We start from the raw sequence: 16896 nt of genomic DNA, 5'->3' as shown, positions 1-16896 counted from the left end.
GATCAGGAACCAAAGGAACGACCAAAACATGTCGAGTGAAATCTGCTGCCGGTAAGGTGTGTCAATATGCATTCCCCAACAAACAATACTTTAACCCATCTTGCCAAGCATTAGGGTGGCCTCTGGGGCTAGAAAACCCAGCAGCCCTCAACTACAGACAGGCTGGCAAGACAAGGCTTTCCCACCAACCTCCCCCTCAGAAAAATACGACTAAGTGGCCCTGCAGAGGGATGCCGGTGAGACAGCCAAGTGGGCCAGGTAGGAAGCCATGTTGGAAAGCAAGAGGCAAAAATGACAGGTGTTGCCAGGCAGTGGTAGTGCGCGCCTTTAGTCCCAGCACTTGGGAGGCAGAGGCAGTCGGGTCTCTGTGAGTTCAAGGCCTGCCTGGTCTACAAAGTGAGTCCAGAACAGCCAGGGCTCTATTACACAGAGAAACCCTGTCGCAAACAAACAAACAACAACAAAAACAACAAGAACAGAAGAATGCCAGGTGTCTCAAGCAATAGAGAGCTCAACACGGACAAAGGGACACAGACCACAGACCTAACTGCACTGACAGTGGGGGCCTCTGCTGGGACACGTGACAAGGGTCTGTATGTGTGTGTGTGTGTCCCTACTCATGTGTAGCTGGGATTACCTGGGGAGCCCCTTCCTGACCCCAAATTCTTTGTTTTCAGCAAGCAGCCCACTTTCTTGTGTACAGCACTTGAGGTCAGTGGCTCACTCTTTATTTATTTTTTGAGACAGGGTTTCTCTGTGTAGCCCTGGCTGTCCTGGAATCGCTTTGTAGACCAGGCTGGCCTCGAACTCATAGCAATTCTCTTGCCTCTGCCTCCCGAGTGCTGGGATTAAAGGCGTGCGCTACCACCGCACAGCTTTTCTTGACTTTTTTGAGGCAGGGTCTCATGCAGCCCAGTTTACTCCTGAAGTCCTAACCCAGTCTGGGTGACGGGTTTGCACCATTAGGCCTGCTTTGTGCAGTACTGGGAATCACACCCAGAGAACGCACATGCCAGACAGACACCCTGCCAACCGGCTTCCAGCCCCGCTCTGCTTGCCCCTTGGAAGTTTAAGTTCTTCATTTAACTTAAGGAAGTTAGAGGCCAGAGCCCAGTCTTTTACTTGGTGACTGGTGCAGAGAAACCTCAGACACGCATCAATCTGCCCAACACGTGAGAGCCCCAGACCTGGGCCCCCACGACCTCAGTGCCCCTTACACTGGCCTCCTTCCCTGGAGATATGCTGGATCCTGAACACACTTGGAGCTAAGACACCAAGAAAAATAAAGCCACCTGGGCTTATTGTCACCACAGCCAAGGGAATGCTCTGCATAACTGACACAGTGTACAAGGAGCTTTGGATAACTTTTTATTGTTTAAAAATCATAATTGAAGCTTCAAAAACATACAACCCAACATGTCCCAACTCCAGGCCCTAGTCCACACCCTAATCCATGGTTCTGTCCGCCCCTCCTGCTGCCTACACCGCCATCAGGCCGGGCCCTGCTTCCAGGAGGCTGCCGCTCCTTCTCCTGCCACAGTGTACTGTCACCAGCTACAGAGAGGCATGGTAGCAAGAGAGGGATGTTTGGCTCCCAGCATCCCGGACCCCTGCACATATGCAGTCTATGAGCTGTGTGTGGGGAAAGGAGGCTAGTTTCCTGGGCAGGGGGACCCCTGAGGGAAAAGACGAAAAGCCAGTCTCCACTCAGCCCACCCCTCCCCAGGCCCTGGCTCAAGGGAAGCTGTCGTCATCATCCTCCGCCATCTCCTTGGCAAACTCCAAGTCTTGCTGCTCCCGCTCCCGCCGCTCCTGTGGGGAGAGGGCTTGGTGGCTTCACCCAGGGAAGGGCGGCTCCCCCCTGGAAGGCCCACCCTTTGCTCTCGCTCACCCCCGCCCTGCAGGCCCTTCCCCACTCTCCCCTGGAAGGCCCACCCTTTGCTCTCGCTCACCCCCGCCCTGCAGGCCCTTTCCCACTCCCCCCTGGAAGGCCCACCCGTCCTTCTCGCTCACCTCTGCAGACTCCAGGTCCTTGTTGTAGGATTTGGGAGGGAAGCGCATGGCCTGAACACAGAAGCAGGAGTCACTGGCGTGCCCTTCACATGCCCAGACACCAAGGTCTGAGCATGATGGACGGGCCATGGCCACCCTCCCGTCTAGGCGGGAAGTGATCTTTCTCCCATTCATTCATTGCTCTACCTACCTACCTCAAAGCAGGTTCTCTCTATACAGCCCTGGCTGGCCTCGAACCCAGAGATCCACCTGCCTCTGCCTCCCAAGTGTGGGGATTAAAGGTGTGCACCATCACAGTGACTTAGAAGTGAATTTTTACACTACCAGATGTTAAAGGCGAGGACAGAAAGGGCTAGGCTACGAAGGACCTTGTGTGTCTGCCCAGTGCACTTTGGTAGATTTCTTCTAAATTAATTTATTTATTCACTTTACATTCCAATGTAGCCCCCTCTCCTCTGCTCCTGGTCCCACCCGCTTCCCTCTTTTCCCCTCACCTCTCCCCTATTCCTCAGAAAAGGGGAGCCCCTCCCCCCCAAGGCAGCAATACTCTGGTTCCTGGGGGAAGGGATAAGGCCAGGAGACAACAGCACCAAACTCAGTGTCTGGGCACAGAAGGGGTTAAAACTTCCTGTTAAACTAAATGCCACCTCCCGTTTTACACAGGGCAGCCTGGCCTAGTGTCAGCAATCCCTGACACAGGAGGCAATCCTGAGACTCAGAAGAGGTGGTGGAGCAAACTCGGAACTGCTCCTCCCTGGTGACTTCCCTGACCTGCTACAGGAACAGGCCTACAGTCCAGCTGGCAGGGGCTACAGGGCCTTGGCTGAGTCCTTTGTCCCTGTGGACTTTCCGTACCCTCCACCGCCAGACAGGGCTTCTCTGTGTAGCCTTGGCTGTCTAGGACTCGCTTTGTAGACCAGGCTGGCCTCGAACTCAGTGATCCGCCTGCCTCTGCCTCCTTAAGGGCACGCGCCACCTTGCCTGGCTCATCAGTGGACTTTAGACACAGGCTGAGAACTGGGCACTACTAATCAGCTAAGGATGCCTGGCTTCCCTGAGGCCTAGGGGAGCTAGGGTCATACTGCCCAAGAGACCCTCAGTAGCCACGGGCGTCTGACCTTGACAGACATATTGTGGATGTCCAGGCAGAAGGAGATGCGCTGGTGGAAGGCCAGCTGGGGCTCCCGGGTGGAGTAGATATCGATCATCTCTTTGGATTGGACGTAGCCCTTCTCATGATTGATGCTGGCCTCGATGACGCCGTCCCGGATGGCCTGTGGGCTCCCAAAGGGAGAAAGGTCATCTCCGGTCAGACTTTGCTGTTCAGGTCCTCTGCACTAACGCTCACACCCAGGTTCATCCTTTCTGGCAAGCCCCCTGCTTTGCTACAGTGACTGGTGTTTTCTGGAGAGACCAGATTACCGCTGAACCTCTGGCGAGTTCCCTTCTACTCCTGCCCCCTGTAAGAGCCATGGAGGTCACATCCTAGGCCACTGTGGCTCCCGGGCCAGCCCCACCTTGGCGACAATGAACTCTGCATCTTCTGGGCTATCCAGCTGCAGCTTCTGGGCAATGTCCGCCAGGGAGATTCGTGAATAGGACAGACTGATCATGCGCACACCTGGGAAGGAGGAGCAGTGACGGTCAGGTGGACATGAACGGGTCACCGCCCACCTGCCCACGAGGCTGCCCATCCCAGGAAGAAAGCACCTGCACCCTGCTGAGACCCCCATCCACACCTGTCTTGATCACATTGTGCCGAAGTCGGATAATTAGGGTGTAGGTCCCGTCTGTTTGGAACTTCTCCCCAAACTGATCCAGGACTTGGTTGAACTTGGCAAGGTTTCCTGTCCTGACAGCTGTGAGAGGACAGGGGCGGGTTAGTGGACGTAAGGTGGGCACATGAGGCCACAGGGCAGGGCTCTGGGAGCTCAGCCTTACCTTGGGTGAGGAGGAAGTAGGGCATGAGAGAGCGCTTGAGGGAGGGCTGGCGGAACTGCAGGCGGTCTGGGATCTCCCCCAGCAGGAGCTCCACCACAATCAGAAGCTTGTGCACCTGCAGGTGTGAGTGACAGGAGCCGGTGGGCAGGAGCTCACTCATGGGGACAACTGACCAGGGCCTGGTCTCATCATGCCCAGGGGGAGGGCGGGCAAAACTGTGACCTGCATAGTTAAGCAGGTAGATAGACGGATGCATAAGCTAAGTTAACTAAACTTAAGAGACGATGCAGAGACAGCTCAGCAGTTCCGAATGTTTGCTGCTCTAGCAGAGGACAGGAGTTTCGTTCCCAGATCTCATATGGTAGCTTGCAACTCTGTAACTCTAGCTCTAGGGGATCTGACCCTCTTTGGTCTCTATGGGAACTCAAAAATACATGTTGAACACTGACAGACACCCACACACACATTTAAATAAAAATAAATCTTGAAAAAAAAAGTGCTGGGCAGTGGTGGCACAGCACTTGAGAAGCAGAGACAGGTCTGTGTGTTTGAGGCCAGCCTGGTCTACATACTGAGTTCTAGGACAGCCAGGGCTATGTAGAGACCCTATTTCAAACACACACACACACACACACACACACACACACACACACACACACACACACACACACACCCCAAAACAACCAATGAACTCAAAAAGTAAGACAGTGAGAGGGAAGCCGAGGCCGGAGTACACAGTGCGGTGTTAGGGTGCAGCCTGGCACTGAAGGAGAACATGCCAGACTCACCAGGGTCCCCAGAAAGGAGCCCAGCTCACCCCCAGCTTTAGACCTCAGAAGTGGAAGGGGAACACACTTGTGTTTGCCTTTTCAAAAATCTAGAGTCTCCTTATATAGTCTAGGTTATATAGCCCAGGCTAGCCCTGCACTTGTTATAGAATTAGAAAAAACCCCTCCCACTCCAGCTTCCCACGTGCTGGGATATGACACACACCACAAGGCCTGGCTCAATTATGTGCTTTTTCTTACTTTATATTTTATTAATTCTTTGAAATGTTCATAACATGTATTTTGGTCACATTCGTTCCCTGTTCCCTTCTTCTAACTCCTTCTAGGTCTACTTCCAAATGTACGTCTTTTAAGGTTTTTGGTGGAAAGGCAGCTGTAGTAATCAGTGCTAACTGGCACTCATCTGTTCCTAGACGAGTCCGTCCCCATGAACTAGCAGCTCAGGCACCTCACAGACAGTTAAGGTGCAGGCTGGGGCAGGATGGTGCCCGCCGTTAGCCCCAGCACTCAGGAGGCAGAGGCCAGCTTGGCCACAGTGAGTTCCAGGCCAGCCAGGGCTACACAGTGAGAGTCGTCTTAAGAGAGAAGGGAATAACGGAGAGAGACAGGCAGGCAGGCAAAGACAGACAGACACACAAATGTATACATTTCTTTATAAACAGGGTCTTGCTCCACAGTCCCAGCTGGCCTCAAACTTGTAATGCTCTTGCCTGTGCCTGGGTGTGCAGCTGTGGGCAGGTCCTCCACTCCTTAAACACACACACACATTCCCGCCCGTCGTCCCAGGCGTCTTCATCAACTAAATGTTGGCCAAAGACCTCAGTCCAACTCACTGCTCCATCCCGCCCTAGTCCCTCCCCTACGGAAGCCTTACACCTTAGTGAGATACCAGATTTACTCCATGGAGCTCGCCAGCATGTGACACGTTATTTCATTATCTGTGTTTGTGAGGATTTTTGTTTCAGACAGGGTCTTACACTATGTACTCCAGGCTGGCCTCAAATCTGCTGTCTTCCTGGGTCAGCCTCCCAACTGCTTGGATTACTGGGTACCACCACACCCACCTTTTAGTGACTTTTAAAAGAAGCTTGAAAGCCGGGCATGGTGACACACGCCTTTAATCCCAACACTTGGGTGGCAGAGGCAGGCGAACTGCTACAAGTTCGAGGCCAGCCAGGTCTACAGAACGAGTCCAGCACAGCCAGGGCTACACAGAGAAACCCTGTCTCGAAAAACAAAACAAAACAAAAACAAAAAAAGAAGCTTGAATTGACTTATATTGTGAGCAATCTACCAGGCTGCTTGTGTATCTGGGAATTCCTTTGTGTGAAAAACCTACTAATATTCCAAAAATCAGTTCAAATTTAAGATTTCTTTCTTTCTCTTTCTTTTTTTTTGAGACAGGACAGAACTTACTCTGTAGACCAGGCTGGCCTCGAACTCACAGAGATCTGACTTCCTCTGCTGGGATTAAGGGTATGTGCCACCACCACCTGGCAGATTTCTTATTCTCTAAAACTAAGTCGACCCAGTCCAAACTTCCGAGCAGAAACACTACGCCCTCAGAGCACTGACCATCACCGACTATGCTCACCCACTCTGACAAAGGAGCAATGGAGGCTAGTGCCATGCTGAGGCAGGCACACAGGCTGGAAGAACTGGGTCCGAGCTGGGCTCTGGTACTTTCCATGGGCCCACGATCCCTGGAGGCAACATCCTTACCCTCTCTGAAACCTCACTGCTGAGAGATGTCCTCTTCATCCTTTCCTGTCACTCACGGCGCTGAAAGCACCAAGGTCAACCCAGGGACTTTCCGTGTCTGAGGCTCTGAAGAGGCCAAGGTTTACATGCCACGAGCCCCTCAGCTTTGAGTTCTGAGACTCTCTGGATTTCCTGGCCACAAAGCACTCATCCAGACAGATCCTTAAGGAACAAAGTAAAAGCCTGGGCTTCTCAGCACAACCCAGCCCCGTGCCTAGGCTAACTGTTCGCAGTGCTGGGAATCAGGGACATTTCAAATGCATCTGCACATAAGCTGACAGGGGCTGAAGTGTTGTGGCGGCTCTGACACTCAGCTGGAGGAGCCTCAGGGACAAGGGTCAAGAGGCTCTGTCTCCAGCGCAGAAAAGCAGACCTAAGGGGAACCAGATCAGCAAGGGACGAGGGACAAGGTAACTGTGGCTTACCGTCTGTTTGAAGCCGACAGCTGTGTGCTGTGGGGCTTTGCGAAGGGCATTGGTCATCGTTCTCCGGGCTTCAGAGTACTCCAGCTGGATAGCTTTGATTCGCCCTGGGGTTACAGGAGAGGAGGGTGGGTCAAGTGTGGTGTCACCCACCACTACACCCTCTCTGTGAAAACACCTTGGCTTAGGGATACTGCACCCTCTCGCTTGCCTAATGATTTGAACATCGCTCCATGTGCAGGCCTAGATTGCGCTAACCAGCCCCGGCTGGTCCTGCACCTGCCTAGCTGGGATGAGCGCTGTCTGCCAAATGGAACAACCCTGCAAAGTCTGCACCAGGCGGCCAGAACCACCTCCTGCTCTGTGGGTGGGGACCCCTGCTTACCTGTGTAGTAGAGGTACCTGGCCCACTCATTGTTGTTAGCCTGCTCAGGGAACACAGACTTGGACACTAGCTTCTCAGCCTGGTCATACAAGCTGTAATGAAGGTAATTCCGAAGCAGGAGGTTCAAAAGGGTAGCCTGTCCGTCCGCGTCATGCCGCAGCGTGGCTGTCCGGAGCCGGGCATGCAAGAAGCTTTGAGCAGGAAAGCAAAGGGATATCGAATTCTCAGACCACGTGAGGCTTGGCGGTTCACACCTTTAACCTGATGCTTGGGAGGCACAGGCAGGAGAGCCTCTATGAGTCTGAGGATAGCCTGATCTACAAAGAGTTTCAGGCCAGCCAGGGTTACACAGTGAACCTGCCTCAAAGATAAATAAATAAAGATTTAAAAAAGGTGAGTGAGCTGGGCAGTGGTGGCGCACGCCTTTAATCCCAACACTCAGGAGGCAGAGGCAGGTGGATCTCTGTGAGTTCGAGGCCAGCCTGGTCTACAAAGTGAGTCCAGAACAGCCAAGGCTACATAGAGAGACTCTGTCTTGAAAAACAAAAACAAACAACAAAAAAGCTGAGCATGGCAGGGCACACCTTTAATCCCAGGACTCAAGAGGCACAGGCAGGTCGGCCTCTGTGAGCCTGAGGCCATCCTGGTCTACTTGTCTCGTTCCAATACAGCCAGGACTACAGAGAGACCAGGTCTCCAAAACAAACAATAAAACCCCTCAAAACACAACCCTGACCTGTGCTATTTACCAATATCCACTTATGTCTGGCCTTATTCTACAGAGGACAAAACTTGGGCTTACGTTAAGAACGTGGTTAATGCAGAGGAAAAGAGGAAACCAAGGGAGAGCATCAGGCACCCAGGAGTCACAACAGGCTGGCCTGTCATCTTTGTGCTTTTGGTTCTGAGCTGTCCCTCTCGGCTGCTGTTCTTTATACACTGCCTGTGTGTGCACATGTTCCAGTGTGTAAACAAGGTCAGAGGACAACTCCCGGGGAGCTGGTTCTCTCATCCCATGGTCTGGGTCCTGGGGATCAAATTCAGGCCCAAGCTTGGCAGCAGGTGTCTTTACTTGCTGAGCCATCATTCCTCAGCAGCCGTTGGACTTTATTTTTTAAAAATTTATTATATTAAAAATATTGTGTGTGAGGCACACACATATGCAATAGCATAAATATGGAGGCCAGAGAAAATGTTAGGGAATTGGCTTTCTCTTTCTACCATGTGGACCTCAGGGTTGGAACTAAGATCTGGACTTTTACCCACTGAGGCATTTCACCGGCCCAGGCCTGGATTTTACACAGCTTGGTGACCACAGCACTGAGATGGCTACAGGGAGGCACGGGCTTGAAGGCGGCGAGGAGTGGGTTCCAGGCAGAGAGGTCAGGCAAGGCTCTAAGGAGGCAAGTCTGGTATGCTCATGAAAGAACAGGGCACCAGGGAGGGAAGGGAGGCTCAGAAAGGAGGGCAGTAGGGCAGTTCAGTTCTCAGAAACTACTGGGAGGCCTTTCCCAAAGGCACAGGGGTGGGGTGGGGGAGGCTGTAGCAGGTTTTGAACAGAGAGCCAAAGTATTCCTAGGTGTCCTTCTACCCATCCTCCTTTGTGACAGAGCTAGGGACAGCTCATTAAAGCCCAGGGGCTGCTCCATGACTTAGCCAGGATTGCCACTCCTACAGCTCAGGGTAGGTTAGCCATGACCCTTGTTGCCTGCTGGGGCCTTCTGGTGGTTGGAACAAGAAAGTCCCCACAGGCTCAGATATTTGAATGCTTAGTCACCACAGAGTGGCACTATTTGAAAGACTTAGAAGGATTAGGAGGTGTGGCTTTCTTGGAGTAGATGTGGTCTTGTTAGAAGTGTGTCATTGAGGTTTTAAAATCCAATGCCAGCCCCTATCCCCTCTGGATAAGAATGTAGCTCTCAGCTACTGCTCCAGAGCCAAGCCTGCTGCCATCATGATAAAGCTCTGAAACTGTAGGCAAGCCCCGAGTGAAAAGCTTTCTCTTTCCTTTTTTTTGGTTTCTCTGTGTAGCCTTGGCTGTCCTGGACTCACTATGTAGAACAGGCTGGCCTCAAACGCACAGCAGTCCGCCTGCCTCTGCCTCCCGAGAGCTGGGCTTACAGGTGTGCGCCATCACACCCGGCGAAAAGCTTTATTTTATGAGTTGCCTTGTCATGGTGTCTCTTCACAGGAATAGAGCAGTGCCTAAAACAGAACCTCGTACCCCCAGTGCCGCACTCTTTCCAGGCCCACAGTGAGGACCAGGGCTCCGATCCCGCGTAGACCTGGCTACCCATACCTGCGCACGACATCCAGCTTGTCCAGGAACTCATAGACCCGGGCGTGGTAATAGTAGCACTTTGCAGCTACGAGGTCCAGGGCTCGGCGGTTCTGAGTGCTGATCTTCTGCATCAGGTCATCGGAGACTTTCTGGGCCTGGTGGGGGTAGGGGGCAAAAGAGATAATTCCTCCAAAGGTCAAAGAGGAACTGTCATGAGCCAGCAACTCTGCTCCTGGGTATAAACCCAAGAGAACTGGAAACAGCTACAAAAGCTACAGACAAGTGCCAGTGTCTGCATCCTTCAAGACGACCCAAGTAGTTCTTGGGAGCTGAAGAACGCACAAGTAACCAAGGGTGGCGCTGCAAGCCTGTAATCCCAGTACTTGGGCGGATGAGGGGGAAGACCCAGATGGAGGTTAGGCTGGCCTAGAGACAAGTGTCCCCCAAAACAAACAAAAAGACATATTCTTCAGAACATTAGCCAGTCACAAAAATGTGGTTCTACTTGCTGGGCTGCAGCCAGCTTGAGTTATAGAGTAAAATGCTGAAACCAAACAAAATAAAATCTGTCAGGCTAGGGGTATGGCTCCGCGGAACAGCGCTTGCCCAGCGCTAGCATGTAAATGTCCTGGGCTCCATCTTCAGTTAAAAGAAAGCAGAGTGGCATGTTGTTGATCCATGCCGTGCCATTACCCTGTGCACACTCTTTAAACCTTGTATTAGTGCAAGCAGCAAAGCTTCCAGAGACAGGAAGCACACTGGTGTGCTGTGGGTAAGTGGAGGGTAGCAAGGGGCTGCTAGCAGACATGGTGTGTGTGCTAGCGCAAGGAACATGTCCTTGAAGTTAGTGCTAATGGCCCCACAACCCTCTGTGTACACTGTGTATACAGCTAGAAGCACCAACTGTATACAGCAAAAGCTTCTGGTGAGCAGCGAGAGGCTTTGATTTTATTTTTATCTTATGGGTATGAGTGTTTTGCCTGGATTATATTAAGCCCACCGCATGTCTGCTTGGTGCCCAAGCCAGAAGATGTTCAATCTCCTGGGAGTGGAGTTACATAGAGTTGTGAGCTGCTGTGTGGGTGCGGGAACCAAACCTGGGTCCTCTGCAGCAGCAGCCTGTACTCTTAGCAGCAGAACCCTCTCTCCAGCCTCACAGAGTTGGCTTTTTGAAAATATCATTTTGAAGAACTATTACTTTTACTTGTGTATGCATGTGCCCTATATCATTCCATCTGCCTCTGCCTCCGGAGTCCTGGGATTAAAGGCACGCGCCATCACTGCCTGGCTGCCATTTCTTAAAAATCTAAGAACGTTTGTTTGTGCAAATGTGAGGGAGGGTCTCATTATACAGCCCAGGCTGGCCCGAGAATTTCTAGTCGGCCTCAGCTTCTGAGCAGTGGGATGGCAGGTGTGCACCACCATGCCTGGCACGGGGAGGTGGAGGCACAGAGGGTTCACACTGATCCCCTCTACTTCACTGGAGACCTAACTGCCCTGGGGCTGGCTAATGACTCCCGCCGCATCCCGGGTACCTCTTTGTAGCGCTTGCTGTTCATCAGGAAGATGACCATGAGCAGCTGTAGATAGGCCTCCACTTCGGGCAGGAGGGGTGCTGACGCCGCCTTTCCTGTGCGCGGACGGAACTGGGGATCGGCTTCTGTGTCCATGGGCTAGGAGAGGACAGGGTTACCATGGGTAAGTGCAGCCAAATCAGTCAACAACAGCTTCCTGGGCACCTGCTATGTGTTTCAACACACATTTACTGAGCGCCTAATATGCCAGGTGCTGAGGATACAAAATTAAACAGAACCCTTTTCCTGGAGTGTCAAGGAGGCTGACAACAGAATACAATAAAGATTGCCACAGTCTCACAGAAGGCTTGAGTTAAGGACGAAGCCACCACACCTGGGACCACTGCAAATCCTATGAGACACCTGGAAGCTAGCCCCACTCACTTCTTCTAGGAAGGGCAGCAAGAAGTCCCGAGTGGCGATATTGGAGGTGAAGAAGCCATGCACGGCCTTATACAGAACATAGTGGTTGAGGCGGCGTGACGTGGAGGGCAGCATCCGCAGCGCCCTCAGCACAAAGCGAGGCTCCTTGCCTGAGACAGCCTTCTCTAGCTGCTTCACGTGCTCTTTGATGTCTGCAGAAGACCAGAGAAGAACAAGATGTCACTGCCAGTTCCTCCTGTTCCCCCACCGCTCTGGGGCACAATTCCATGGAGCAGCTTCCCAGGGAGCAGTACGTTATTCACCCCTTCTGGCCCAATAGAGTTAAGCAATATTTATGGATGCATCACACTCTTTTCAGACATAACCAGGAAACAAGGAAAAAGGCAGCTGGGCGGGGGGCCAGGGTAGAGGAGAGCAGAAAGGCACAGACAAGAAGAGTTGAGGAAGTAGAAGAAACACACGGAGACTTATCAAAGCTCCAAACAGGGAAAGCGTCTGTAGCCAGTGAAGACATCTCACGGAGACGTACACACGATGAGCCTATCTACAACAATTTTGGCCAGATTCCCATTTCATCTCATGAGGAATTTAGGTAACTGGTTAAGAGAAACTACTACCATAACTTCAAAACAGAAGTGGGCGTGGACATAGCCAGAAGATGGCAAACCGCTGAAAGACATGGGGACTGTATTTTGGTAGCATCCAAAGACCTGAAAACGGGACCTTTTTGTCGTCCCCCCCCCCATTTTTTGAGTCAGGATTTCTCTGTGTAGCCCGTAGCCTTGGCTATCCTGGGCTCCCTTTGTAGACCAAGCTGGCTTCGAACTCACAGAGATCCGCCTGCCTCTGCCTCCCGAGGGCTGGGATTAAAGGCGTGCGCCACCATGCACAGCTTGGGAACATTTTTATAATACCAAAATAGCAATATTTGTAAAAATGGAAACATAAACAGTAAAGGGAAAGGGCTTTTATACTGTAAATCAGATTTTTAGAACATAAAAAAAATATGCACAGGGGCTGGAGAGATGGCTCAGTGGTTAAGAGCACTGACTGCTGTTCCAGGGGTCCTGAGTTCAATTCCCAGCGACCACATGGTGGCTCACAGCCATCTATAATGTGATCTGATGCCCTCTTCTGGCCTGCAGGAGTACAACCAGACAGAATGTTGTATACATAATAAATAAGAAAAAAAATTTTAAAAAAGAAAAACGTGCTTGGAAGAGCCAGCTCAGTGGTTCAGAACACTGGCTGCTCTTCCAGAGGACCCATTCCCAGCACCCACATGGTGCCTCACACTTGTCTAAAACCAGAGTTCCAGGGGATCAAATGTCCTCTTCTGGCCTTTTTGGACATTGTACACAGGCGGTGCACTTACAAACATGCAGGCGAAACACTCACACACTCAAATTTAAATTCAGACATGTTTATCCATTTTGACTTAGGCATATAAATGCAGGGAAGCTTCATTTAAATAGTTAAAAGTTGATTAAGGCGGGCGGTGGTGGCACTTGGGAGGCAGAGGCAGGCGGATAGCTGTGAGTTCGAGGCCAGACTGGTTTACAAGTGAGTCAGAACAGCCAAGGCTACACAGAGAAACCCTGTCTCGAAAAAACAGAAAAAAACTAAAACAAGTCGATTAAAAGCCTGGGAGTAGTGATGATTGCAAAACTACTCAAAAGAACAAGAAACAAGGAAACCTTTAAATGTACAGCAATGAAGAGAATGCAACCAACTGGCAGTTTCTTAGTCACGTTTCCCACGTAACAATGGGTGTCTGCGACACTGCTCATTACAAACAGTAGCAGCCACTCGTTACTGCGGGCTTACCATGTGCTAGGCACAGTTCACACACTCTTACGTTCACAGTAACTCAACAGAACAGATAATGCTATTAACGTCACCCACACAAACAGGGAAACTGATCCTGGGGTTTGCAGTCTCAGTCACTACTAAGTAGTCAACAAACCCTTCCTGAATCAATTGAATCCTACGCTCATGGATATGCTAAATGGAAACAGACAAAAAAAAAAAAAAAAAAAAAAAAAAAAAAAAAAAAAAAGTAACACCTTTACACACTATTACCCCAATTTAAACTGTGTGCTTCAGTGATTTCAATTATGGAATAGTTTGAAAATACACAGAGGCTGGTGGTGGTGGCGCACGCCTTTAATCCCAACTCTGTTACTTTAAGATTCTCATATGTTCCAAAATTTCTACCATGAATACAAACCACAATGAAAGACACACAGACAGACAGACAGACAGACAGACAGACAGACAGACACACACACACACACACACACACACACACACACACACACACGGGAATGATAGGTGACATCTCTGCCACTGGTGACTTTTATTTCAGGTAAAATACCTTTGCTGTGTAGGGATCTTGTTGCCAACTTTTAGAGTGGGAGTTAATGCATGCCATACAAATGTCCTCGAACCGGGCATGGTGGCACACACCTTTAATCCCAGCACTCAAGGAGGCAAAGGCAGGTTGATCACTGTGAGTTCGAGGCCAGCCTGGTCTACAAAGCGAGTCCAGGACAGCCAAGGCTACACAGAAAAACCCTGTCTTGAAAAACCAAAAAAGACAAAACAAAACACAAACATCCTCAAGAGTACCACTCAGAGCATACCTGCAGTTAAGCAGAGAGAGGCGGGAGGTGGGGGGTGGAGGGGCTGGGGGGCTGAGGGGCTGACTGACTATGAGTATCTAGTAAGGAGTCTGGTCCCATTTGAACCAGAACTTGGAAAACTGCAGATCACCGTGAGAAGCCTCACCTCACCCACTTCGAACATGGTCAAGATGCACTAAGTGGAAAAAAGTAAAACAGCAACTTAAGAGAACAGTGGAGGCCGGGCGGCGCACGCCTTTAATCCCAGCACTTGGGAGGCAGAGGCAGGTGGATCTCTGTGAGTTTGAGGCCAACCTGGTCTACAAAGCGAGTCCAGGACAGTCAAGGCTACACAGAGAAACCCTGTCTCAAAATAACAACAACAACACAACCCCCCCCCAAAGGAGTAAGAATCCGAGAACTAGCCTCTGGAAGAAAAAAAGATGGAGATGGTGTTAGCTTTTAGGACTAGGGGCCACAGGTAAGCATTATAAACTAAAAAAGAAAAAGAAAGAAAAGACAAGTCAGAATTAAAAGTGTGTATATGCACTTGAACTCTTAAAGAAAGGAGAGGTAAAGGACCTTAAGAGAGAGAGAGAGAGAGAGGAAAAGAGCAACGGGACAGTTTAGATACTTCAACTACAGAATAAAGGAAGCAACACAAGACAGGAATGGCTTTCTGAGGGAGTTCGCTTAAGGAAGCTAACGCGACAGAACCCTTTGATGCACTCTTAAACTGAGGGGCAGAGTTAGTTATCTGGTAACCCTGGCCTCCTTAGACACAAATACAAACACTGATTTCTAGAGATCAATAGCATTTCGGAGGCGCCAAAATCGGTCGGATGGGGAGAGCAGTATTAAAGGCGGAAGAAAAGGCTCGCTGAGACCAAGATGCAAGCCCAGAAGAGAAGAGTGAGCGTGAGGAGCGCAGTCCGCAGCCCGGAGAACAGGGTCGGTCGCCGGCTGGGGTGGAGAGCATCAGGGCGGGCACTTCCGACCCCAGTCCCATTGACCGAACACACGGAACCGAGGAAGAAGGTGGAAGCTGCGCACAGGTCCCAGGGAGAAGTCGCATCACCGTGGCCGCTGTCACCCGTGATCGCGGTCCGTCCGCGACGCGGGCTCCCGTACCTTCCAAGGTGACAGTGTCCAGCTCTCGCTGAGAGTGCTCGCTCGCAGCTCCCTTGCCGTCTCCCTCCCCCGTCGAGCCGCTCCCGGCTGCTGCCTCCTCTTTCATCTCCACATCCTGGGGGGCCGGCGGCGGTGGTTCTTGTTCCCCTCCCGGCGGCGGCTTTGCCTTGTCGGCGCCTCGGCGCCGCGCCGAGCCCTCCTGCTTCATGGCTCCCGGGGTCGCGGCCTAGTCCGGGGACCGAGGCAGGGGCCTCGCGTAAACCCTCACACCAGAGACCAGGCACAGAGCCGGGCCTGCACACCAGCGCGGGCTCGCGTCGGGCCGCACGATGACCGAGCAGCTGCAAACTCCTTCCCGGCGCTGGGGCTTCTGGGAAATGCCAGGCCCGGCGAGCCGATGGCCGAGTCCTGGGAGGGGAAAGAAATCAACAGCCGAGGTGCACGTTGGAGGCGGATCTTCTAGGAACGGGGAGGAGCCCGCAGGAATTGGTAGGGCTTGAGAGTGATTTTTATCTTCCTCTCGAGTGCATATCTTTGGATGTCCGCGAGAGGTCCCCTTACACTTACATGGGCTACCACAGACTCTAATACGTAAGTGGGTAGGGCTTATGGGAGCGCAGATCCGATGACGTCACGAGTTGCTGGGTGAGTTTTTCTCCTTGGCAAGCTCTCCTAGTTTGCGCTGGCCAGGTTCCCTGTGAAATCCGCCAGTCTCGCGCTCTCAACGCCCGCCAGGTGCTTCCACCACCAGGAAGAAAAGGAGCTTGTGGACTTGTAGTCAGGTTGTTGGGCTTGCAATAAACTGAGCTCAACCGTATGACATCTGAAATTCCTTGTCAAACTTTTGTATAGTGCTGAATATAAGGCATACTATCTCTGCAGCCTGGGAGTGTGTTGGGTAGAGTTAATTTTTAAAAATTAGTCAAATTTAGGGCTGGAACAATAGCTCAGAGGTTAAGAGCACTGACTGCACTTCCAGAGGTCCTGAGTTCAATTCCCAGCAACTTCTATAATGTGATCTGATGCCCTCTTCTGGCCTGCAGGTGTACATGCAAGCAGAGCACTGAATACACTTATCTAAAAAAAAAAAAAGTCAAATTTAATAATAGGAGTCCACTTCTATACGGCTCAGGGCCAGTACATATAGGATTGTTGGGAAAAACCCAGCAGGCTCAGTGTGGTGGTGCACGCCTTTAATCCTAGCACTAGGGAGACCGATCTCAGAGTTCGAAGCCAGCTTGGTCTACATAGTAAGTTCTGGGACGGGCAGAACTACATAGAAAGACCCTGTCTAAAAAAAAAAAAAAAAAAAAAAAAAGTGGGTAGGTGAAATATGACCTGGGTAAAGGTGCTTGCCACCAAGTGTGAACACATGAGCTTGTTCCCTGGGTCACGTGGTAAAAGGAGAGAATCGAGTCCCGCAAGTTGTTCTCTGACCTCCGCAAGCAGGCTGTGGCATTCCTTACCCTCACCCCCCCCATCCCCCCCCCCAGTATATAAATGTTTTGTTTTGTTTTTCAAAACAAGCTTTCTCTGTGTAGCCCTGGAGCTCACTATGTAGACCAGACTGGCCTCAAACTCACAGAGATCCG

At 51.4% G+C, this 16896-nt stretch overlaps 1 protein-coding gene across 1 annotated transcript; it reads right to left on the bottom strand.

The window, feature by feature from the left end:
- Positions 1 to 1355: 1355 nt before the first annotated feature.
- Positions 1356 to 15714, bottom strand: PSMD3 (proteasome 26S subunit, non-ATPase 3). The gene is made up of 12 exons (XM_084749348.1): positions 15305 to 15714; positions 11550 to 11740; positions 11127 to 11264; positions 9610 to 9746; positions 7311 to 7501; positions 6929 to 7032; positions 3955 to 4069; positions 3753 to 3872; positions 3531 to 3634; positions 3132 to 3287; positions 2014 to 2064; positions 1356 to 1812 (listed from the first exon to the last, which is right to left on the bottom strand). Exons 1-12 carry the CDS (start codon positions 15510 to 15512, stop codon positions 1735 to 1737), a joined length of 1593 nt encoding a protein of 530 aa, XP_084605474.1. The 5' UTR covers positions 15513 to 15714; the 3' UTR covers positions 1356 to 1734.
- Between the last annotated feature and the right edge of the window lie 1182 nt (positions 15715 to 16896).

The sequence above is a fragment of the Acomys minous genome (genome assembly GCF_964271855.1).
Source record: "Acomys minous genome assembly, chromosome: 12".
NCBI classification, from domain to species: Eukaryota; Metazoa; Chordata; class Mammalia; order Rodentia; family Muridae; genus Acomys; species Acomys minous.
The sequence above is the reverse complement of the archived record's forward strand: the minus strand, read 5'-3'. Positions and strand labels throughout refer to the sequence as shown.

Bases quoted from the DNA above. Each gene is read 5' to 3' on its own strand.
- PSMD3 (XM_084749348.1), bottom strand. From the start codon at position 15,512: ATGAAGCAGGAGGGCTCGGCGCGGCGCCGAGGCGCCGACAAGGCAAAG. The intron at 3,635-3,752 runs GTGTGGATGGGG...CCTCCTTCCCAG, and splicing joins GCACAATGTGATCAAGACAG to GTGTGCGCATGATCAGTCTG. The intron at 2,065-3,131 runs GTCAGACGCCCG...TTCTGTGTTCAG, and splicing joins TCCACAATATGTCTGTCAAG to GCCATGCGCTTCCCTCCCAA.